Raw genomic sequence first — 24,952 nt, 5'->3', positions numbered from 1 at the left:
ACTCGTACTCCAAATGTGATTTGAGGTTTGTCTTTGATTAGTGCAAAACGTCAACAAACATTTGGTGAAGAATTCACCAGGTTGATTCTATCTTGGTGGCGAATTCGTGGTTCCCCTCTCACACAATTGGTGGTAGCGAATATCATCTTAAGGAAAGCGACTGCACGTCTTGAAGCATCTCACTTCCATTACATCTTCCACCAACTCCACTTTCCATGTTCTCCAACATAGAACTCTTTTGATTGCAAAAGAGACTAAACCCTCTATTTATATAAAAGATAATTGTTAGAGTTATAATCCATAACAAAATTTTAATTAGTTTGATTGATCTTATCTAGATCAATTTAATTAGATACTAATCTTAAACTAGTTAACTTAGGGTTATGGGTTAAGCCTCTAGCTCAACGGTAAAGGCTTTGTTCTTCAACCTGGAGGTAGAAGATTCAATCTCAAATTAACTACCCAAGAAAAATTAACTTAGGGTTATTATCACTTAATTAGAAAACAAATCTAATAATTAAATACAAAATCACCGTTCAAAAAATAATTAAATATTTAATCCCACTCTTCAATCTAGATCGTTGATCAAAGATCAATCACCTTTGAACTATGTTTAGTATATTCAATCAAGCTCTAAGGATTGCCTACGTGAAGCATGTCAAGACAAAATGAAACGAATCTATGTAAGCAGGATAAGGCTAAGGGTCAGTAGATGAAGGCCACGTCTCTGTGAATTGCTTATTACAGATTGGATAACACGAGGGACAATCAAAGATGGGTGTAATTCATGTGGGCCCATGCTGTATGGGCCAACTACAATCACGATGATATGAAGAAATAGCAAAGCCACAAGTTTTCATTAAAACTACGATAACACCCTTATTTAACTAACAATGCATATTCATGCCATCCTTAAAAAGGGTATTTACGTAAATATGTGGATAAACACGTGCAAAATGAAATCTCCTTCAGTCAATGACGTAATAAAATAATAATGTTTGCTTTTGATATCCACACCCCCTCCCTTCTTCTACAGTTCTACTCCAATTTCTAGGGTAGAAGGAGAAGAAAAATAAGCAAAAAATAAAATCATGGCGAAATACTCTTCTTTCGTTTTCCTTCTCTTCCTGCTCTCCACCACCACCATCTTCTCCACGTTCTCATCAGAAACCCCAAAAACATACATCGTCCACGTGTCCAAATCCCACAAACCCCATATATTCTCCACCCCCCATCAATGGTATTCATCCACCCTCAAATCCCTCTCTCAAACCCCATCTCCCACCAAACTCCTCTACACCTACTCCCACGCCGTCCATGGCTTCGCCGCCCGCCTCACCCCATCTCAGGCCACCACCCTTCGGCGACTCTCCGGCGTCCTCTCCGTCACCGGAGAACAAATCCACCACCTCCACACCACCCACACCCCTCACTTCCTCGGTCTCGCCGACACCGCCGGCCTCTGGCCTAATTCTGATTACGCAGACGAAGTAATCATCGGAATCCTCGACACCGGGATCTGGCCAGAACGCCGGAGCTTCTCCGACGCCGGCCTATCACCAGTCCCTGACAATTGGAAAGGCGTCTGTGAAACAACCCCCGATTTTCCCTCCACCGCCTGTAATAAGAAGATAATCGGCGCAAGATCTTTCTATAAAGGCTATGAAGAAGGTATGAGATTGCCAATCGACGAGAAGGTGGAATCGAAATCTCCGAGAGATACCGAAGGACACGGGACCCACACGGCATCGACGGCTGCAGGAGCCGCCGTTCCGGGCGCCAGATTTTATCAATTTGCCGTCGGGGAAGCGAGGGGAATGGCTACAAAAGCTCGGATTGCGGCTTATAAGATTTGTTGGAAATTAGGGTGTTTTGATTCTGATATACTCGCCGCCATGGATCAGGCGATCGCGGATGGCGTTAATGTAATTTCCCTCTCAGTTGGAGCTACAGGCCATGCTCCGGCCTATTATCACGATTCGATTGCGATCGGCGCATTCGGAGCCGCACAGAAGGGCGTTCTGGTCTCTTGCTCGGCGGGAAATTCCGGTCCGGGACCGCGCACCGCTGTCAACATTGCGCCGTGGATTTTAACAGTGGGGGCATCGACTATTGATAGGGAATTTCCGGCCGATGTCGTGCTCGGAGACGGGAGTGTGTACGGCGGAGTTTCGTTGTACTCCGGCAAGGCTCTTGGTTCTTCTAATCTCCCAATTGTTAAAGGAGAAGATTGTGGAAGTAGCCTCTGCCTGCCGGGAATACTAGACTCATCTAAAGTTGCTGGAAAAATTGTAATTTGTGATCGTGGGGCTAATGCTCGAGTCGAGAAGGGTAGCGCAGTCAAGCTCGCGGGCGGCTCCGGCATGATTTTGGCTAACACGGCGGATAGCGGTGAGGAATTGATTGCGGATTCGCATCTGATCCCGGCCACAATGGTGGGACAGACTGCGGGTGATAAGATCCGGCAATATGCCGGATCTGAGCCGATGGCTAATGCCACAATTGTGTTCAGAGGCACCGTGATCGGTGCCTCTCCCGCCGCTCCTAAGGTCGCGGCTTTCTCAAGCCGCGGACCGAATTATAGGACGCCGGAAATTCTCAAGCCTGACTTGATAGCTCCCGGGGTTAACATTTTAGCCGGTTGGACCGGGTTCGCGGCTCCGACGGATCTTGAGATCGATCCGAGAAGAGTAGAATTCAATATAATTTCAGGCACATCCATGTCTTGCCCACATGTGAGTGGCTTGGCTGCTTTGCTTAGAAAAGCCTACCCAAATTGGAGCCCTGCTGCCATAAAATCTGCCCTAATGACAACCTCATTCAATTCAGACAATGCTGGTGGACCAATCAAAGATCTCGCCACCGGCGATGAATCTACGCCGTTTATTCATGGTGCTGGACACGTGGACCCCAATAAAGCGCTCTATCCTGGTCTAGTGTATGATATCCAAGTCAGCGATTATGTGGCATTCCTATGTTCTATTGGATACAGTTCTAATCAGATATCAATCTTTGTGAAGGATGAAGCCAGTGTAGATTGCTCCGCGAAAGCCTTGGCTAGTCCTGGAGATTTGAATTACCCTTCTTTCTCTGTAGTTTTTGAGTCTGATAAGGGCATTGTTAGTTATAGCAGGAGGGTGAGCAATGTGGGCGGATCGGATTCGGTTTATGTCGCCAAGGTTTCGGGTCCTCCATCGGTTGAGATTAGTGTTTCGCCGAGTAAGCTTGTTTTTAGCTCAGAAAACCAGACATTGTCATATGTAGTCACATTTACTTCTGTGGGTGGTCTGGTAAATGCGGCAGTGGAGTCGAGTTTTGGTTCGATTACATGGAGTGATGGAGTTCATGATGTGAGGAGCCCTGTTGCATTTAGGTGGAGCCGGGGCTCGGTTTCGTCCATTTGATTTGTGAATTGTACTGGTTATCAATGTTTAATTGGCTTTGGATCTGTTTTCAGTTAAACAAAGTTGAATGGCATTTGAATTTCAGGTGGGGAACCTTGTAGAGCAACAATAGCTAAATGTGATTTTGGGTGTGCTCACAAAATTGCAATCTCTGTGCCATTTGGGACTTAATAAGGCTATGTTTAGTTGTAAGTTGGAAGGCCTTCTCTGCGTTTCTACTCTTGAGAACCAGATGTAATTGCAGTTTTTAATGTTAAACTTCAAAAATAATTTAATTGTGTGTTAGTCCCGTCCTGATTTTGAAAAAAACAAATTGTAATCACTGAAAGACAATTTAAGGTCGAGAGGCAGGAAGATAGAGCTGTTAAAAAGCCAAATCCACCCACTAATTTGTGAATTTGCCAAAGAAAGGGCTGATTGATTGAGCCCCCAGATCCTCAGATCGGAATTCCATCCAATTCACAGGCGTTTGAACCGGATTCGAATCGGATAACTTTTGTCACCGTAACGGTCGGATGTTGAAGATTAAAAAAACAACTGTTTCTGCTAGATATCTTATATGGAAACACTTATGTCACCGAACGTCGCTTTGGCCGAGTGGTTAAGGCGTGTGCCTGCTAAGTACATGGGGTTTCCCCGCGAGAGTTCGAATCTCTCAGGCGACGTGTATGAATGTTACTTTTTTATTTTCTTTTGCTTTTTCTACGAGAAATGATATCGGATTATCAGCACAACTATAAGTTGATATTTCCACAACCCATTTGTCTAGCTGTCCAAAGGTTATTACATTTCCCAAAAAAATAGCCAATTAAAGAAGAAAAGACAGCCGAGTTTGCGCAAATATCAAAATATGGTTGTGCTAATAACATTTCCGTTTTCCCACTCAAAAACATGCATAGGAATAGAGCCTTATCTCTACAACTTTAAGTATTGTTTCTTTACTTGTTGATGAGAACACCATAAGTGCGATTCATCATTTGTGTGTCGACGCATATTACTACGGTTGGGATGCACCACCATATAATCCTTTTCTGTGAGAATGGTTCACTGCAACATTTTTCTTTGCCTATAAAGCATAACGAATAACGTTACATGCGCGGGGGAGGGGGATATCATTCCCCTATGTAAATAGCTTCAGATACATGCTCTCCCTGAACTATATTATACAGTCGCTTCCAAGTAATGAGAAACACACACACACCGGCCCTAGAGTAATTTTATGGCCCATCAAGAGTATAGCATGCATAGATGATGATAGATCTGTGGATCAAACATAGCAAGGCACACATTACAAAAACTTGCAGTGTATTTCATGAATAGTTCAAAGTAAAAACAAGTTTGGCCTGTCCAGTTGTCATCCACACGAGTTCCGAAATTAGGCGCTATCCCTGATTAAACCCTAGACTCAGCAAAATTCAGTTATTTAAATAACATATACCAAATGTAGAAGGATTTCAATATGCAAGAGAACAATGGGAGAGATGATTCCCATCTGGTTTAGTTTTGGATAACTCCCAAGATGAGAGGAACCCAGATGACTTGAATGGTAGCTCTTGAATTTGTGACCCAGATCTAATGACCGTATTTCTGAAACTCCCACTCGCTATTATCTGTCCACAAAACAATGCGGATACAAAAGTGAGGAGAATCCAACCTGTAATACTTAAAAGGGCTGAGAAGCAAAAGAGTAGCGTGCACACACCTAATGGGCACACCTGACGAGTCTTGAGCCATCGACTAATGCAATGAAAGTGAAATGCATGATTGCATACACCTGTTGAAATACAGCCATGTAGAATGAAAATATGGTAGGAGAGTAAAACCAACTGAACATATTCAAACATGTGTAAGGGAACCCCACTCTCAACAGAGGAAAGACAAGCGAACACAACAAAACCAGGGCAAGTCAGGTCAAAATCATAATCACAAGAGTTCTGAAATATAGCGGATAAATCACTCACAATACAGTAATATGATTCTAATCAGTTTAAAAGGCCAATTGCCATTGAAAAAAAGTCAATTTGTACCCTTTATTTACAGTATCAACTATGTATAACATAAATACTTCATTTTTAATTTCTCTTCTTTTTTCTTTCAGGGATATATCTGCAACTTTAAGTACAAATTTCTTAGCCTATATTATGTCAGCTTCTTTATTTTCTTAATGTTTGTTTTTTTTGAAAGTTTCTTTATTTTCTTAATGTTAACTGAAGATATAGGACCAATGCATGTAATTTGACTTTATAGTGACAACTTTAGGTGACAATGATCCGAAGTACAAAGTAGAGGTAAATATCACAAAGGCTACCATCAAGATTCTGTACGCTCTGAGATTCAGTACCCTCTGTCAGACAAAAAGCACAAGGACATATAGCCAAAAAATCAGTGGTTAAATATTTTGGTAACCATGACTGGACCAAAGTTGACCTATGATTTTTAAAGGGTAATCACTACAAGGTAGCTAAAAGAACATGGCCAGGTGGCAGTTTGGACTATACGACCACATTTTTTTTCATAGACTAGACCGAATTCAAGGGATTATTTTTTATTCAATCCTCTTTCTCAACTCACCTACTTTAATTGTATATTTCAGATCATGCATGATAGAGAGGAACCATTTATTATGTTATATCATCAGATAAGATCCACTGACCTACAAGTTCTTTTTAGGAAGCACCATAGAGGAATTTATCATGGAAGTATAACTAATGAAACTCCGTACAACTCATAAGGGCATGCATAAAGAACATGCAATAGATTTAAGACCTGAATTGATACTTCCACGGCCATAGGGCACAAGGCAGTCCTAGGCAGCACAAAACATTTAGAAGTAGTTAGCTAAATGATGGAGCGTAACTCAAGTCAAATCTTTTTTTTTGAAACAGAACTCAGTCAAATCTTACGCACTGTTTCCGTGTCAGACCTTAGCCTATTGCGATCAGCTACCAGCAGATGATAATATGATTGCAATCTAATAAGGCCTAAACCCTAAACCCTAAGGCAGCACAAAACATAGGGCACAAGGCAGTCCTAGGCAGCACAAAACATTTAGAAGTAGTTAGCTAAATGATGGAGCGTAACTCAGTCAAATCTTACGCACTGTTTCCGTGTCAGACCTTAGCCTATTGCGATCAGCTACCAGCAGATGATAATATGATTGCAATCTAATAAGGCGGGTGTTCATCAACCACTCATTATCGAGAGGGATTCATCCAACCCAATAGCTTGGGCGGAGAGTCATGCAAAAGGACCTTGGAGGCTTCGCAGCTACATCACGGAGCTTAAAAGAGATTGTCAAATCAATTGGCCCCCAAATTGAACATCGAAGGAGATCGGTGAATGGAAGGGCGGATCAATTAGCAAAAGCGGGTGTTCTCTTAGATTCAATATCACTCACAGTTGCAACTGATGGCGCAGAGATTGGCATAGCTTTTGATTAGGGTCAATTTTCTTTCTATCTAATGCTGCCTCCGGGCATGGTGTTTCTTCATGTGGGGACATCCTGTCCCCCTACTTGTAACTTTTTTGGGTAATAACAGTCATCTTTTAAAAAAAATAAGGTGGGTATTAGTTCTGATATAAGTTTGGTTGGATAAAAACACCCCCCATAAACCAACCTCGTATTAATAATGGTTCTAAATTTCATGCGAAACATTTTGTTTCGGCCGAAATATTTTGTTTCGCCCGAAATATTTTGTTTTTGGCTACTACCGAAATGAAATCCACTTGGACTCAGGAAAATACAGGATTTTGCCAGAAATTTGGGAGAGTTCACCCAAAATTTTGAGATTTCATTAATGTTTCGATCGAATTATGTAAAACATGCAACTTTTTAGATAAAAAACAGACATTTTGATAGAAACCCTGACAAAAATCAACTTCACTAGCAGAGAAGAGAAGAGCCATGAGGTTCCATTAGGATATTTGTAAAAAAAATGACAAAAATAAAAAGAAAAATCAGTGGTTATTTCGGCCGTGATTTCGTAATGTTTCCTTTATTTTACAAGATTTCGGCAGCAATTCCGTCCCAAAATTGAAATGTTTCGGTTTCACTGATCACTGAAACCGAAATTTAAAACCTCGGTGTTAACCCACCACTAGCAAATAAGACTCATTTCTTCACATGAACCCCCTTTGTCAAAATTAGAGCATAAAACAAGCTACTCCATCATCTCCGTTCGCAGTCCAAATGACAGCACGGAATTACTATAGTGATGACGAAAATGGGATTCAAAACCCCAAATGCATAAAGAAAGAAAAAGCTTCTTTTTTCTAATTATCAAGAGATGATTTCATGAATGCAGCTCCCATCTCCCAAAAGAAACTTTTCTCTGCTTCGTCTTCTTGTTCTAGCCAAAATGAATTTTCCACATTGAATCTGAGAGTGAAAGGCGTTAAGGAGATCCGGGAATGAATTCATGACTTCTTCCAAATTCAACATATGAATAAGCAGAATCAATCGAAAGATACGCTACTGCCATAATAAGTATTTTATTGGATTGGGAACTTCAATTAAAATAATAATAAAAAATAAATGAAATTTCAAAATGAAAAGAATCTATCCATATTTAAAAATAAGTAAATAAATAAAGCACAAAATACTCTTAACAAATTTAGGTTGGGCCTCTAGCTAAAATAACTGAGACTTTGTACCTTAACAATAAAAAAATACTATAACAAATTTAGGAAAGAAAAAAAAAAGTTTAAGAAAAGAAATGAAAACCCCTATTTTCTTTTATGGTGCCACAACATCTCTGCTACTACAATTATATCCACTGAGACTAGTGTTCAGTGGTTTCTCTCTAAACACATTTTCTTTACCTCAAAAAATACTCCAATCTTTCCTCCCTTTAGTTTCTTCTTCTCTTTTTGTACCCCCTTGTTCCCTATTTATTATGGCATCTCACTCGTTTTTTGTTTTCTCTGATGCTGCAGTCTCATTAGGGGTGGACATTGTTCCGGTTCGAACCGGGCAACTGAACCGAACCGGCACATTTGGTTCGGTTCGGCTCCAGCTATATATGGTTCGGTTCCGGTTCGGAAAATTTGGAACCGCTGGATATTCGGTTCGGTTATGGGTTTGGGATCCCGGAACCAAGAACCGAACCGAGAACCGGCCCTACTTACTTAGGGATTTGATAAAATCACCCCTCCCCCATTTCATTCACCCCTCTTTAACGTTTTCCTTTGCCTTTAAAATTTTAACTCACCCCACTTTTACCGATTTGTAGTTCATAACTTCATATATAATTTGATAGGGCCTTTTTGTAGTCCATATATAAATGTTATCCCAACTTTGATGTGCATTGGATAATGTATATTAGGAATTGCCCAAAACTTTGATATGCAGGTATATATACCTGTTTGTAGTCCATATATACCTGTTCACATATAATTTGATAGGGCTTGTTTGTAGTCCATATATACTTGTTTGGGTGTTTGTAGTTCGGTTGGGTAAACCCAGAACCGAACCGAACCGAACATATTATATATGGTTCTAGTTCGGTTCGGTTCCAAACTTATATGGTTCGATTCTGATTCCAATTTTAGGGAACCGCTTATATATGGTTCAGTTCTGGGTATGCCCCAAAACCGAACCGAACCGAACCATATCCACCCCTAAGTCTCATAGTTGAATGGCAAAGTTAGACTGGCGAGGTGGGAAGAGCTAGGTAGACGAGAACAACAAGGCTGGTGATTGTAAAGCAAGGACGATGACATGGGCGACAAGGTGCTAAACGACAAACTTAAGAAGACAAAGTGGGAGTTGCTGTTGTGGCAGAGAAATAGAGAGAGGCGGGGATCATTGTGTAGAGAAAAAGAGACAAGCCACATGACTAGAAAGTAAAATTAATTTGAAAACAACTATTAACACGTTTGGGGACTTAACAAGTTTTGGGGCTTGTAGCAATTCAAGGCTAATAAATAGTGATTTAGAAGTTCCACAAGATGGAATATTGGGTAACCAAGCAAACTTTGACTTTGAAAACTCTAATGTGATACGATCTAGAAACCCATATGGTTGTATTGCAATATAATAGTGCGAGAAATCACACCCTTGCTCTAAACTATTGAAATACCTGAATTTAGAAACCTCCACGTCAATCAGCCCTTCCCTTCACATGTCCTTTCCATGGCACCCCTATCACACACTATACTAACTTACTAACAAGGGCTAATATGACATCTATTAGGCAGGCCAGGCCTGCCTGCTGATGAATGGTATTAATTAAGGGGGAGTGAGTTTAGCTTGCTTTCTTTCCTTAACCAGCTGACCTTACTTTTCGTAACCTTCCTTTGGCTTTCCTATCCTTTAAATTATAGTAGAGTGAGTTCAGCAACAGAAGAGATGGGATCCCTCTTTGTAACTTTTGAAAGTTCTATGGAGTCTACATGGATCAAACTCTTCTCAATGGTCCCACGATAGTAAATTTAATATATCTACTCTATATCTTTCTTTCTTTTTTGAAAATTGACACTATGAAGATTACATTGGGGACCAGAGGTCCCTACTTGCATTACATAGAATCAATTAAGGGTGGCTAGGAGCATACTCCTAGGCCAGTAAAAAGCCAAAAGAAGTGATCTTCTGGGTTAACCGTTACAGTGAGGTCTACACTTCCATGCGTTGCCACCCTGTCGAATAACTATTTCACTTTCCTTTTGAATTCTTCATCTACTACCGCAACCGAGGGTGCCTTCACCATTCCCCCTTGCTTTCCTTTTGATTGCCCAATCGTCTCAATTGAATCGAATCCAACAAAAAGTGCCATATTTGTGGGCCCCATCAAGTCATAGCTGTGACCTGCCACGTCACACAGACTGTTCCACCACTTTCTAGCCGGCTAATTCAATTTTCAAAAATCACGCTCAAAGGCTTGAAGCTATTGTGCGCCCCTAACCGTGCCCAATAGACAATCCATCGAATTCGATCTTCGGCGGCCTCCACCTTGCGCCACCGTCTGTCCCGGGGGATCCCTATTAAAACACCAAGCCAAAAACCCTAGTCTAACCCTAGAGACCACCATTTTCCACCTTAACTTCTTCCTCTTCACCTTCACCAGAACCTAAAACCCTAACCCTAACCCTAACCCTAACCCTAACCCTACCCTTCCACCTAACCCTAGAGACCAAGTTTAACATTCTTCCCCTTTATATCTTAAGTTTGGTGTCTAAAAAGAAGGACTTTCTTCTTACCTCTCAAAAGAAGCGAAGAGGGGGAGAATGTCAAACTTGATCATCAAATTGGTGCACTCCCTCCACCTGCACTTTTGCCTGCTAGAGAATGTACAAGGGAATGTTGAAAATAAATGTATAATGCACACGTTTTGTACACTACCCTTCATCAAGGGTAATTTGTCTTTTGTAAAGAAGACTATTTAAAAACTCCCCAAGTCAATCATTGACTTGCCAAAGTTGACTTTGTTTTACCGTGACCAAGTTCTCATCGTGAGTCCGAGTTCTTCCCTAGCAATTCAATAAAAAATTCCTTCGACTTGCCTGAGTTCACGAAAAGTTGGTTGTGTTGATCACTGAACTCCTTTTACCTTGGCCTAGTTCTCGTCCGAGTCTGAGTTTTTAAATATAGCATGAGTAAATAACTCATTGAAACGCTTGTTAACACTATCCAACAAAAATTCCCCTCTGCCACCCTCCTTTCTTCTATTCTTTCCTTCTTTCTCATATAAATGTTTACACGGTTGAATGATTTTTGCATAGTATCAGAGCTAGCACAATCAATGGACAAGTATATCATTTGCTAACAAAGGTACTTCAATTGCTTAGGAAATACGTGTCTTTTCTTTCTTCAAAACCGTAAATCTTCTTCTTTCTTCAACTTCTTCAAAACCTTAAGGAACCTCTTCGGATACCTAACAAAATCAGCCCTTATTTGTAAATAAGATAATTTCAAATTAATCTTATTTGTGCTTGATCAACTTAGGGCACTTTGGAAGCCATCAACTAAGACAGTTATAAAACTATTATAACCAATATTTCGTTATAAAACTAATATAACCACTTTTTGCTTAAGAAGTGATATGCAATTAAGAGTAAATACATACAAGATTATACGTAAATATTTTTTAGGGGTATCCAAAGATGCCCTAAATCTTCTTCTTTCCTCTCCTCCTTGAATAACCTAAATCTCCTCTCCTCTCCCTTAAAACTTCGCATCTCCTTTTCTTCTTCAATCCAGTCATTTGAAACACCCAAAATCATAATACCTATCTTGGATCATCCCCAAACCCTAATCCATACATTTCATCATCCCAAAATCGAAACCCCCAATATAGCATACTGCGTATCCACATCCCAAACCCCACCATTCAATCACGTCAAGATTCCTAAAACACCACTTGAAACATCCAAAACCCATACTTAACCGATTACCCCGCTTGATCATTCTGCGATCCAAGATAGTATGCGGCTGGAATTGAGTTTCTCCTTTAAATTGGCATCAGGCAATTGGTTTTGAGATTTGACAAGATACCCCCCCCAACTTCCTCTTTAGGCATGACACATGGAAAAGTGAATGTATTTTGGAACTAGGAGGAAGTTCCAATTTGTAAGAAACTGTCCCAATGCGCTGAAGTACCTGATCTGGTACATAAAATCAATGAAAGAGTTACGTAGATGCCCGAAACACCATTGATGCTTGACGATATGGCTGCAGACGTAGATACACCCAATCTCGAACTTGGACTTCTCGTTCTAACTGATATTTATTAGCATGGTGCTTCATTCTCGCCTGTGCTTGGTGGAGATTATTTCGAAGAATTTCTAACACGTGATCTTGATCCCTTAACTCACAGTCCACTGGATGTACCTTGGTGGATCCATGAGTGTAGGATGTGATGAGTGGTGAGGAACGACCATAAACAATTTCAAAAGGTGTTTTCTTTGTCGACGAGTGATATGTTATGTTGTACCACCACTCGGTCTAAGGGGGCCAGCAGACCCACAACTTCGATTAGGAATGGTATGACGTACTCATTTTTAGCTCGGTTCCTTGCAACTTAAAGAATTCTTGCCTAAATGACCAATAAAAGTTGGGTCGCGGTCACAAACAATGTATTGTTGTATCCCATGTGATTTAAAAATATTCTCAATAAACAACTGGGCAACAATCGTTGTCGTATATGGATGACACAATGGGCAAAAATGAGCGTGTTTAGAATAGTTTCAAAACTTCCTCGTGTCCTCGTGGACTCCCTCGAGTCGACTCGGTTGGCCGCGTTCGTGTTCGAGTTAAGGTTTTGCGCAAACTCCTTGGACTCTTCCGATTTATGACCACGACACATGAATACTCAATCGGGTCAACAGAGTACTCTACCGCTCCGTGCCGAGTTGACTAGGATTTGCTTTAGCCGTGTCTTGATCCACATCCGCATTTTGAAACACTCAACTATTTAGTAAGTTAGTCCACAACCACGAGAATGGCACTCTTTCCTTATGAAAGTGGCAACCCATCTATGAAGTCCATGGAAATATCTGCCCAAATTTGCGTGGGAATGAGCAATGACTGCAGTAATCCTGGATTGACACCAATTTCCTCTTTATTTCGCTGGCACACGTCACATTCTTTCACAAACTGTTTGATATTCTTCTTCATGCCATTCCAATAAAAAATATGAGCAACATGTTTGTATGTGCGTAGAAATCTCGAATGACTAGCACTGGGAGATGAATGAAGTTCATTAAGGATCCAGGCCTTCTGGGTGGAGTTGTTTGCTACAACAATTCGACCCTTATACCGAAGGCCTGATGTCCCATGTGCGGTGTGGGTCGGAATTTTTATCTTGTTGTAGCCATTGAATCAATGCTTGTATATCGTCTTGTGCCCATTCCCTCCGTATGTCGTCAAGGCCACTAAATATTGGAATCGAAATAGTTGCAGTCTCCGCATTCTCATGCATTCAAGAAAGTGCATTTGATGCTACCTTCCCTTTCTTGTAAATGGTTTCCCCAATAACTTTAAAACCTCCTTTTGTTGTTTCATGGATGAAATTCACTAATCTAAAATGTACTTTACGCTTGTGTGATCAGCTCTAATTTGAAAATGATGACCCAATAGATATGGCCTCCATATTGCCACCACATAGATAATAATCATATCCTTATCCAAAACGGACATGGTATGATGTTGGCAAGATAAAGCCTTGCTGGTGTAAGCTAAAGGCCTTTCCTCTTGCATCAATACTCCTATTCCGATTCCAGATGCGTTACATTCCACCACAAATAACTTTTGGGAGTCGGGTAGGGCTAGGACCGGTGCGGATGACATTGCTTTCTTCAAATTGATAAAAGTCTCATCGGCGGATGAGCTCCATTTTGAAAGCATCTTGACTTAATAGTGATGTCAAGGGTGTGCTAGTTTTTTCATAGTCTTGAACGAACTTACGGTAATAGCCTGTCAGCCCAACGAAACCTCGTAGCCTTTTGATATTTGTTGTAATTGGTCATTCTACCATTGTTTTCACCTTCGACTAGTCAGTTAACACTCCTTCCTTTGAAACAATATGGCCAAGGTATTCAACCTCAGTTCTTCTAAAGCTACGTTTTAACTTCTCAAGAAACAAGGAATACTCTCTCAAAACATTTAGAGTAATTTTCATGGGATGCAAATGTTCAGAGCCCAAGATGCACTAAATATAAGGATATCATTAAGGAATACCAGGATAAACTTACACAGATATGGGAGAAGGATGTCATTCATTAGGCTCTAGAAGGTTGATGGAGCATTTGACAACCAAAACGGCATTACGATGAATTCATAATCGCCATCCTGGGTTCTAAAAGAAGTCTTGGGTTCTAAATGAAGTCTTGGGTATGTTTGATTCATGTACGGTACCCTAACTGTAGATCCAATTTCGAAAAATATGGGATCCCGCCAACTTCATTGAGTAGCTCATCAACTACCGGAATAGGGTACTTATCCTTGATAGTTATCTGATTCAACGCCCGATAATCGACAAACATCCTCCACGACCTAATCTTTTTTGGGAAATAGTAGGTTTGGCCAAGAGAAAGGACAACACTTGGCCTAACAATCCTTGTTTCCACCGTCTCTCGGACTATCTTCTCAATCTTACATTACTCCGCTTCTGCCTCTGATAATAACTGCCTTCCCATTCAGCGTGAAGTGCATAACAAAGCTTTCAAAAATTCCAAGTGATATCCCTAAGGGTGCGCAACCACTGTGCCCCAGGACAATATCACATCCATCTAAGGGAAGGAGGAATAACTCTATGGTGAATGCATGGTCTTGTACTATGATTTTGATATCATAAATTTTTTTCCCCACTGGTTATGGATCTCAAATCAGTCACCTTTACTTCAAAATAGTCAGTGGAACCCAGGACAAGTAAGTTGTTTCGTCATTTTAAATCTAAGTAGTTATTTGTACTTACCGAGTTGGTCAACATGGTCACTGGTTGCCGCTTTACAAGTCTATTAGCTTGTATAGTTTGGGAGGTAGAGAAACCACTCAAGGCATGAACAAAGACGGTCAATGTGCTGTCATGATCTGCACCGCCCTCATCATTGTCTCTCATTTAGGTCAATAATATCTTCAACTGGTTCAATGAGGTATAATGTTTTTTGTTTACAACGATGACCCCTTTGCCATTTCTCGTGGCAATGACAATAACGGCCTTGCGCCACCCTTTCCTTAATTTACTCCCATGCAAGCCGCTTAACAGGTGGGTTGTGAATTGACGTGCTTAAATTTGATGCTCTTCCAATTCCCTCGCCCGGTCAGCCTGCGGGCACCTTGTTCATGGGACACTGCTTTTTTTTATAATTAAGTGAATGATGTTGTTGCAGTCAAGGTATGAGAATTGTATATCTTGACTTCATGACGAATTTTAGAACAGGGCCCTTCTACGAATGAGCCAATGAGTTGTGGTTCAGTCCAATTATGAGCTCGATCAGATAGTCGCTCAAAGCAACCTTGGTTTTGATGTACTTTTGCAAATTGTCCATGAACACCTTCATATCCCGCAGGACAAAATCTTCTCATGTGAGTACTCTGTGGCTTGAGCTGTACTAATCTCACCACGCGATGATATCACCATCCAAATTGATGGAAGCAATTTCCACCTTCATATTATCAGCTATGTGAAGCTTCTGCTCTTAATATCCATCCCGTTCGATCGTCACCACCCAGTGTGGAAATTCAACCATCATGTAAGAAGATTTTTTGCATTCAACCTCTGATCAAATGAAGTTTGTGACTGTCCCGATTGCTCAAATGATGGGCATGATGATTGACTCCTCCAACGTAATGTCCTCCGTCATTGATGGATTCGGATGCTATTTCAAGATCATTTTGTATTTTTCATCATTGTAACATGAAGGACCGGCAACCGACAAGATCTGCTGGGTTAAATCTTCAATACACTTTGTGTGCTGGATTTCCAAAGCCACTATATACTCCTTAAGCTACCCGATTTGACGATATGTAGCAGTGAACGCTTCTAACTACAGACCAGTGACACGGTTGTCTCTGATACTTTAATTGGGAGTCAAGGAAGACATAGTTACAATAGATTCATGTTTCTTTTGTGCACGTGGCATGCACGAGAACCTTGCTCTAATACCAAATGATACGGCCTTGCTCTATAGAATAAAAATAAATAGAAGATGAAGACATATTAATTCGAAGACCTCCACCCCCCGTGCCCCCCCCCTCTCTCTTATTTATACTAACTCTCCCCTAAATAGCTCCTTAATTCAACTACATAATTACTCCCAAATCAAGTAATTACAACTCCCTAAATCAAGCAATGACAGCATATAATTATTCCCTAAATCAAGAAATTACAGCAGCATCCCTTTATTTTGGAAACTCAAAAAATATGAAAAAAAAAGGAAGTTTAGGAAGGTTCCTAACACCCACATCCACTGCATAGCCACATATAGTTACAAATCTACCTTAATTGAAAAAAAACAGATTGTTCAACTACACAGAGTTAGCTATCATACATATCCTTTGTCTTTTAGATTATTCAAGAAATGGAATCTCTAAGCAAAAAACTAGGGTTTATGAGATCAGACACATACCCCAAGCTACCGTGCACTCCTCGCTCGTCGCACTCGCTTGATTGGCTTGGCATTCGATGCCTACCACATTAAAATTACCAAAAATTATAACAATAATAATAAGATGAAATTGGGAAAAAAAAAAAAAAAGAAGGAAGAAAATCGGAAGAAAATAACTCACAGAGATCCATGATATGGTTCCTACAAATAGCGCAATTATCAACGACGATATCTGCATCGATCAATCCAAAACATATTCATATCACACTAAAATCGAAATCAGGAAAAACGAAAAATCGAAACCCTAACCCTAATCCAAACATAAAGAGAGAGAGAGAGAGAGGGTTTTTTGTGATACCCCAAGCCCAGAGAGCGACCGCGTTCCATTTCTTGATCTCGAAGCGTTTGGGTTTCTTAGAGGAAGAAGGGCCGGCCCCACTCGAACCCTCGCCGGCCGGCATCATGTTCACGTCGGTGTCAAGAGAAGCCATCGCCGGAGAGACTTTTTTTGTTCGGCTTCCGAGATTTAAAAAGTAGGAAATTAGCCCACAACACTGTGGCGTCATTTAGTCGTAGTGTGGGCCCCGAGTGATGCGAATTAGATGATTCTGACCGTTCGTTTGGTGGCCTTTTGATGAACGGTTTGATTCTGAGCGGTCGCTTTCCTGGCCCTTTCTATGTTGAAAATTCAGGCTGGTGAAGCCTTGAGGAATTATTCACAAGGGGGAGACGAAGAAGCTTAATTAAATGTTATTCAATGGAGAAAGGTGGCTCATACGCCCACATAAGTATTTATACTCTCTAATTCTAGACTTGTTATCCTCCTTAGACTCCTCTTCACACACGAACTTAAACTCCAATTACTGACTCAAACTCTCAAACCTAAACTACGCTACGACTCTTTCACTATGACTAGGACTCCTCTAGAATTAGGAATTCTCATGATTTTAATTCACGCTAGATCAAGTAAGAAGCCATGGGGCATGGCAAAACTACCTCTCTTATGTCATGTGGCATGTGGGGATTTGCTAGGTTTCACTCCCCATCTCCATAACAGCGCTCAAACATTTTATTGATGTGTACCTTCAAGGCTTTAACACTGTCCTAGTACTAATATTAATCATAATGGTAACATAAAAATAATAAAAAACAATAAAAAGAGTTCTAGGAAAGAACACAAAAATAAAACTTGATAAGAGACCACCTAGGAGATTGGATATACAATCCTGAATTGTATACCCTAAAAAGTGGATTGTATATCCTAAAAATTGGATTTTACATGCTAAAATAATAACAATCCAGATTTTAACTTATAAAATTCAGTTTTAAGAGGGTTGGGCCGGTAGCTCAATGGTTGAGGATTTGTTTGTCACACGTTCGATCTCAGCTTACCAACCAAAAAAATTCAGTTTTTAGTTTGTAAATTCCAGGACTTAATTAGTTTGTAAAATTAAGGATTCTACAATCGTAGATTATAAAATCCATTTACTCAAATGGTAAGTTACTAAAGAATATATTGTGTCATTTTTAATAGGGAAATGATATCCCCCTCCTAAACGGTTAAAATCAACCTCCCCCCCCCCCTAAACGGTTTTGTGATAAGGGTTCACTGGCTGAGGATAAATTCACCCCCTTAAATGTTTTTCTTTGCCTTTAAAACTTAACGAATAACGTTAAGGGGGGGGGGGGGAGATTTTATCCGTCAAAGAGGGGAAATATCATTTCCCTTTGGGTAAATAGATTTTATAATCCAGGGAGATTTTATATGATGGTCGACCTTTACATGTAAAGGTCGGAGAGAGAGAATCCCCCCTCCCTTGATTTTTGATCCAAGAAAAGCCCCATTTTTTTACTTTTCCTTGGATAAAAAATCAACGGTGGCAGGTTCTCTCTCTCCGCCCTTGTTACTACACGGTCGTCCACCATATAATTTCTCGGATTGTAGAATCCTTAATTTTACTCAACACTTTTTGACGTAAAAATCACGTTAAAAGGGGGGGTGTACAGAAGATGTCTTATTAAAAAATTCAAGCGTAAGGGTAAGGAACTTTGGATGAACTAAAGCGAATAGGTTTAAGCCTCGCTGCTCTGAAACACCCAGTGCCGACCACATTGAGAGACACGAAAGCGCAGGTAACGCCAGTTGGCGAAGTGGCGTTAAGCATCCCTAGCGGTACGAAAAGAGAGGTCGTGATGATATCATCTACGTCCGTACGTCTCCTCGTGGAGTAGATTCGCTTCCAACCAACCCTTTGACCAGGGAACGGGAGAATTCCCACTACCGCTGTCAGGCTAGCCGGGCCGTGAGCGCGGTGGGAACGGGCTTCCCTAAAAGCCAGCCCGGGGGAGGGGAGGTGAAAAATCCATCTCCCTTTTAATATTAATAAGAAATAATATAGATAAAATCATTGAAAAATAATCTTTAAAAGGAAGGAAAAGCAATCTTTATGTGAAATGAAATCATTTTTCATTAGTATAGGCATGGACCATATGGGTGGAGTTATATGGCTGAGAAATCCGACTGGGGAGCCGACCCGGATGGAGATCGATCTCATTAACAAGATTGAGTGGCAAAAATCAATAAATTTTTCATTGTCAAAGTGCTATGGGTCTCCAACTTACTATGATTGTGGGATCAGGGGCAATAGACCAGATCTGCAATGGCCAACAATACTGATGGACCAGGGTCTACATCTTACTCTGATCGTTTTCCTTAACAACAACACTCAACTCAACTCAACAGAACATAGCCTTTGTCCCAAACTAGCTGGGAACAAGAACAACGCTAATCTCGAAAAATTCTACCTCCCCCAATATCGGGGAGAAATCCGACTGGGATCCGACCTGGAAGGAGATCGATCTCATTAGCCAGATTGAGAACCAAAAATCAATAAATTTTTCATCATCAAATGGCTATGGGTCTCCAACTTACTAAGAACAAGCAAAAAAGATCCTATAGGATATACGCCAAAACACACACACAAAAAAAAACAAAAAATAAAAGGGATAATTACATTTACACCCCCCTCTAGTTTCTGACACATCCACTTCCACCCCTATAGTTTAAAACGTGACAAATACACCCATGTAGTTTCAATTTGTTTAAGGTTTGCCCCCTCAGGCTGAAGGTTCGTCCATAGATTGAAGGGTTAGGATGATCCGATGGAGCTGATTTTTTGGGCACACCCTATCTATGTCAGGACCCATCAAATGAACGCTTTGGATCATCCAAATAATGTGGGCCCATACCCGAATCTAAACACTACCAAACGCTTTGCAATATAAAAGGTTCATGGGGATTTTTTTATTAAAAAAAAAACCCTAGTTTGGGTTAAGTACATTGACCTCCAAAAAATAAATAGATTTGCCATTGAATTGGGTTGAGAAATTTTTTTTCATTGAGTACACAAAAAAAGTTATAAGTTTTAAATAATATGTTTTAAAAATTTGTTGTGTGATTAACCAACTGTCTTTGACTAATCATCTTCTCTCTTTGTCATTATTTTTAGGGAAATGATATCAGCAGTGCAGTGTTTTGATAGTACCGAGTAGGCTTCTTGTCGTTTAGTATTTAAAAGGCTTGTTAGAGCTTTTTACGAACGGTAATAACCTTTTTGACAGCCCTTCACGAAATACCGAAAGATTGCAGCACTGATATCATTTCCTTATTTTTATTGTTTATTCGGAGCTGATTATAATATTTCTAAATAAGTACAAAATTTGTAGCAGCTAACATATTCACGAGGGTCACTGGTATCCGCACTACCAAATTTTGAGAATGGCACTGCTCACTTTGTTTTACAATTTACTCAAGATGTTATTAACATCCAATAAAAAAAGTCTAAAAACGAGTTGAGCGATTGAAAAAGAAGAGCACTGATATCTTAGGGAAGGTTGAACTGATTGAAGATCAATTAACTCCTTCATGATGCACGCAAATTGACTGCTCTATCTTGATGTTCTACCATTATAATATTTCTTTCAGGGCCGTTTGGATACGTGGATTTTCAAATCCAGGTTTTTAGTTTGAAAATAGTGTAAAAGAAGGTTCATGATCAAGCTGATGTACGCTGTCCTGACAAAGTTTCTTGGATTTTAAGTGAGAAATTCAGGTTTTAAAAATCTCTCCTGCATCTTGAGACTTCTAAAACCTGGAAATATGAGAGGATTTGTTACTCTCTTGTTGACGGAAAGAAGGGGCAAGAAGTAAAAAACGAGTCAAAAAAGACGGGTGGTCCGCTTCTTCTCTTGTTTCTTATCTACAATTTTGAAGATATCCCGGATCTTAAATTCTGCGTATCCAAACGGCCCCTTAGGGAAATGATTTCAGCACTCAACTGCTCTTATGAGATTCGTGGAAGCATCTTGTGGTGTAGTGTTTATAAAAGCTTTTTGAGAACTACAATATTCTTCCGGCAGCCCTTTAAATACTACACGACAAGATGCCTTGATGCAAATGGCGAAAATATCTTCCGCTTCAAATAATTGTCAATCAATTAAAAAGTTATTCTATGTATTAATCCTTACATCTTCTACAACCGGTGGAGTGACAGCCAATTTTGGAACTCAACAGTTACACCTAGCTACTTGTTCAACACTATACTTCAATTATGCCCTTCTAAAAAAGGAAAATCCGCTCTCACAATTCCGTCTCCATCTACCAAAATCACTGGAAATGATTAAAAATAGATGCAGCGCGCATCTTATAAAAAACATTGCAGCGTTCATATCGTTTCCCTTCCTTCATTGTCAAATAATAATATTTCCCTCAGTCTATGTCTCGTTCCACATATCATGGGGGTAAAACAATTTTTATACCCATTTTTAAGTGAAAAAATGGGCACAGATTTGTTTTACACCCATTTTATTCGACAGAAACTGAGCCTTATTATTAAATGGGAGAAGAGGGCCATTAGGTTTCTTTACATGGGATAAGGGGTTAACGCCCGCATGCATATATGCGAATAAAATCACTATCTCATTGAAGTAATCCAAGATTTTGGCCCTAAGAAACTCTCAAATCAGCTTTATGCTCTGTCCTTATTCTCTCGCATGCGGCCCTACAGTGATCTTTGAAATTAAAAAATATATATATATATATATATCGATACAGAACATGAAGAGAAAACGGTTCCTACACACATGTGTAGATAAGTTATCTACACACTAGCTTAAAATACAGTGGGGGCCACATTATTTGGGTGATCCAAACCATTCATTTTTAAAGCCCTCACATAGATAGGGTGTCCACAAAAAATCAGATCCATAGGATCATCCTAACCATTCGAACTGTGGAGGCAAAAAATGGACTAATTTGTGAAGGTTTAAAGACATCCATTTTACCTCCACAAATCGTAGGGTTGGGATGATCATATGGATCTGATTTTTTGTAGACACCCTATCTTTGTGAGGGCCTTTAAAATGGATGGCTTGGATCACCCAAACAATGTGGGCCCCCACTGTATTTTAAGCTAGTGTGTAGATAACTTATCTACACATGTGTGTAGGAACCGTTTTCTCGAACATGAAAGAGACATTTTTCATATCTTTTCTAGCCTCTGTGTGGGCCCCTCCCTTGTATAAATGTCATTTGGACATGTTCCCCTCTTATGATATTGTTAAAGTTTCCAAAGGATTTTTTTGTCTCTGTGTGTGATTTTACAGATTCTTCTTTTGTAACCTTGCATCTGGTCAAAATTATGGCAGAAATGTTCTTACTAGCTACTCATATTTTTACATAGTGTTTTGACTTCGGATGAGTAATGGTAATTTGTATATGTTTACTTCGATAATTATTGTTCGGAGATTTTACATGGTGTAAGGCCTTATAACAATACGGTAGAGGTACCACCCTTGATATTTGATCCAACAGCAGCTCACTTTTTGAGAAGCTGCTGTTGGATCAAATATCGAGGTTTGTGCTTCCACCGTACAAGGGCCTTATTGTTGTAAGGCCTTGCACCATATGATTTCTCGAGAACAATAATGAGTGTTGACTTCTACTTTGTAGTGGGAAAGCTTGATATTTATGTTCCATCAAATCCTTTGATTATTATAATAGAAACCTTGGAAAGGGGACTCAGCTCAACCAGATTCTCATCGATGGAGCTGATAGATCCTAGTGTGACAAGAAGCATTCATCTTTGGCTCAATCATCAAGCTGAGTACATAACTAATGTGGAAGTAGGGGTGTAACGAGCCGAGCCGAGCCGAGCTCGGCCAGGCTCGGCTCGGCTCGGCTCGGTCAGTCTCGCGAGCCTTATCGAGCTCGCTAGCCTTTCAAACTGAAGATGGTATTCTTGAACGGTGGTCATTTGAGAAAGTCGAATCAATGATTTCCACTTATTCCAAATCGACAACAGCAAATATAAATAAGTCTCTCTCTCTCTCTCACTCACATGGAGCCATTGTGGCCACGATACCAAAACCATCTAAGAAGATGTCGCTTTCAGGCGTACGGATTCCGAAAATAAAATGCAGAAATATGACTATAAGAGGCACACCCTATTCTCTCTCTCTCTCTCTCTCAACAAAGCCAGCGTAAGCCTCAAAGCAAGAGAGCATTGAGGCTTACAAATTTACTTTGAAAAAAAAGGGGGTTTTGTGGGTCTCTAAAGATGGTTAGAAGCCCTTGCTGCTCTAAGGCAGGACTCAATAGAGGAGGTTGGACTGCTATCGAAGACAAAGTTCTCATCGAATATGTTAAACTCCATGGCGAAGGGAGATGGAGAGACCTTCCCAAGAAAGCAGGTGAGTGGCCAAAACAAGGGTAAAAAGACGAGAGGAATGGTAAATTGTCTTGTTTTGTACACATAATAGTACATCATCATTGCCTGTGTATATGAACATACACAGTGAATAATGGTGTATGCGCCCGAAATAAATGTTGTGTTTTGTCAAATTTCTTCAGAATCTCTTCTATCTCTTTCTCTAAGACTTATGGGTGTATTCAGGCCTTAAAAGATGTGGGAAGAGTTGCAGGCTCCGATGGCTGAATTATCTGAGACCGGATATTAAGAGGGGCAATATATCCGATGATGAGGAGGAGCTCATCATCAGACTCCACAGACTCCTTGGAAACAGGTTTGTTTTCTTCTTTTCTTCCTTTCATGAGTCTTTTGAGTTTGGCTCTACACTGAGTAGCTGTATATCTTCTTTTGATATCATGTAATGTTTTGATATTTCCGCTAAAGCTAAACGACAAGAAGCTTCCGTGGAAATATCAAAACACTGCAGTGCTGATATCATTTCCCTTACATAAATACCAACATACACAAAGGAAATGGACTCAATGTTTTTGAATATTTGTGTTTTTTTGCAGATGGTCTCTAATAGCCGGAAGGCTACCAGGGCGAACAGACAATGAAATTAAGAACTATTGGAATACCACTTTAAGCAAGAAAGTACGGGGTCAAACTACACAATTAGCCAACCATAATCATTCAGAGAAGAAGCCCATGATTGAACCTTTGGCCGAGATCAAGACCCAGGCTAGACCGATCCTAACCAAGGCATTTAGGTGCAATAAGGATTTTATCGCCCCACAAGATGGCAAGGTTGAAATTTTGAAGCAAAAATCAGATTCCTGGCCAGCAATGAGGGAAGACTTGTTTACCCAGAAAGGAGTGGAATTGGAATCAACTGAAATTGATGATTCTTTGAATTCTTTGGTGGATTTCAGTATGACAGACCTTTGCCTTTCGGAACTTCTTGATTTGGATTTTTCTCAACTCTGTGGTGGGGAGATTCAAGAGAAGGATAATGATGTAATTTTGCCTTCAGATCTTCCACTCTTGTCCAATGAAGAAATACTTGTGGAAGATTGGATTCAAGCTGATGTCACGTCGGGTCTCCAATCGTTTGCTTCGTTTCTCAGTTCTGAAGAGGAATTGCTTGGTGAATCATCGAAAATAATGTTCTAAATAAAGTTTTATACGTTAGAATCTACACGTCGTCATGTATCTAGCTTTTTTTTCCAAGTCTTGAATAAACCTACATTAATAAGCTTCCTTACTGTAGAGAATTCAAAGGGGACCATCTTCCTCTATCTGATTGTATGGGTAGTCGCTGTAGACTAAGTAAAAATGGCTTGTTGTAGTTAACACTATGGTGGGAAGGGAAGCATTATTACGTAATCTCACATTTTGCTGTATTATTGGCTGGAATCATTCACTATAAAAAACCCAACAAGAAATCGTTGCAAAATTGTATCCTAATTTCCTTGTATAAAAAGTAATTAGTAGGAAATAATTTTATCAAAGGTGGACCTCCATCATTTGCCTTCCTCAGTTAGGTCCCAAGATATTTATTATGCAATTGCTGTCCATCGAAACGTGTCTACCACAAGAGAAGACATCTATAAAGAGAGGGGACATTAGTATATGGACACCTTTAAAATTAGCTTGTCACCCATGTCAGCCTGTTCCATGTAAATGTTGGAATTAGTAATGTTCCATGTAAATGTTGGAATTAGTAATTCATACGGTGAATTTACAAGTGGGCCC

The 24,952-nt window shown here is 40.1% G+C and overlaps 3 protein-coding genes and 1 non-coding gene across 4 annotated transcripts; 3 read left to right on the top strand and 1 right to left on the bottom strand.

Moving 5' to 3' along the window:
* Window positions 1-1,042: 1,042 nt before the first annotated feature.
* LOC143881629 (Subtilase family protein) lies at window positions 1,043-3,679 on the top strand. Its single transcript, XM_077384830.1, has one exon. The coding sequence runs from the start codon at window positions 1,092-1,094 to the stop codon at window positions 3,402-3,404; it is 2,313 nt and encodes a 770-aa protein (XP_077240945.1). The 5' UTR covers window positions 1,043-1,091; the 3' UTR covers window positions 3,405-3,679.
* Window positions 3,680-3,987: 308 nt separating this feature from the next.
* Window positions 3,988-4,069, top strand: TRNAS-GCU (transfer RNA serine (anticodon GCU)). The gene has a single exon. It is a non-coding gene; the product is annotated as a tRNA-Ser (tRNA).
* Window positions 4,070-4,692: 623 nt separating this feature from the next.
* Window positions 4,693-16,999, bottom strand: LOC143881628 (RING-box protein 1a-like). Its single transcript, XM_077384829.1, has 5 exons — window positions 16,807-16,999; window positions 16,630-16,680; window positions 16,470-16,529; window positions 5,107-5,178; window positions 4,693-5,014 (listed from the first exon to the last, which is right to left on the bottom strand). Exons 1-5 carry the CDS (start codon window positions 16,937-16,939, stop codon window positions 4,977-4,979), a joined length of 354 nt encoding a protein of 117 aa, XP_077240944.1. The 5' UTR covers window positions 16,940-16,999; the 3' UTR covers window positions 4,693-4,976.
* Window positions 17,000-22,952: 5,953 nt separating this feature from the next.
* LOC143880868 (transcription factor MYB1-like) lies at window positions 22,953-24,455 on the top strand. The gene is made up of 3 exons (XM_077383842.1): window positions 22,953-23,198; window positions 23,402-23,531; window positions 23,770-24,455. Exons 1-3 carry the CDS (start codon window positions 23,066-23,068, stop codon window positions 24,368-24,370), a joined length of 864 nt encoding a protein of 287 aa, XP_077239957.1. The 5' UTR covers window positions 22,953-23,065; the 3' UTR covers window positions 24,371-24,455.
* The last annotated feature ends 497 nt before the right edge of the window (window positions 24,456-24,952 follow it).

The sequence above is a fragment of the Tasmannia lanceolata genome, unplaced genomic scaffold (genome assembly GCF_043159265.1).
Source record: "Tasmannia lanceolata isolate RefF3 unplaced genomic scaffold, GAP_Taslan_0.1 ptg000007l, whole genome shotgun sequence".
Classification (NCBI taxonomy): domain Eukaryota; kingdom Viridiplantae; phylum Streptophyta; class Magnoliopsida; order Canellales; family Winteraceae; genus Tasmannia; species Tasmannia lanceolata.
This window is presented reverse-complemented; position numbering and strand designations above follow the sequence as displayed.

Bases quoted from the DNA above. Each gene is read 5' to 3' on its own strand.
- LOC143881629 (XM_077384830.1), top strand. From the start codon at position 1,092: ATGGCGAAATACTCTTCTTTCGTTTTCCTTCTCTTCCTGCTCTCCACC.
- LOC143881628 (XM_077384829.1), bottom strand. From the start codon at position 16,939: ATGGCTTCTCTTGACACCGACGTGAACATGATGCCGGCCGGCGAGGGT. The intron at 16,681-16,806 runs GTATCACAAAAA...TGATCGATGCAG, and splicing joins GGTCGCTCTCTGGGCTTGGG to ATATCGTCGTTGATAATTGC. The intron at 16,530-16,629 runs GTGAGTTATTTT...TTAATGTGGTAG, and splicing joins GAACCATATCATGGATCTCT to GCATCGAATGCCAAGCCAAT.
- LOC143880868 (XM_077383842.1), top strand. From the start codon at position 23,066: ATGGTTAGAAGCCCTTGCTGCTCTAAGGCAGGACTCAATAGAGGAGGT. The intron at 23,199-23,401 runs GTGAGTGGCCAA...GGGTGTATTCAG, and splicing joins AGACCTTCCCAAGAAAGCAG to GCCTTAAAAGATGTGGGAAG. The intron at 23,532-23,769 runs GTTTGTTTTCTT...GTTTTTTTGCAG, and splicing joins CACAGACTCCTTGGAAACAG to ATGGTCTCTAATAGCCGGAA.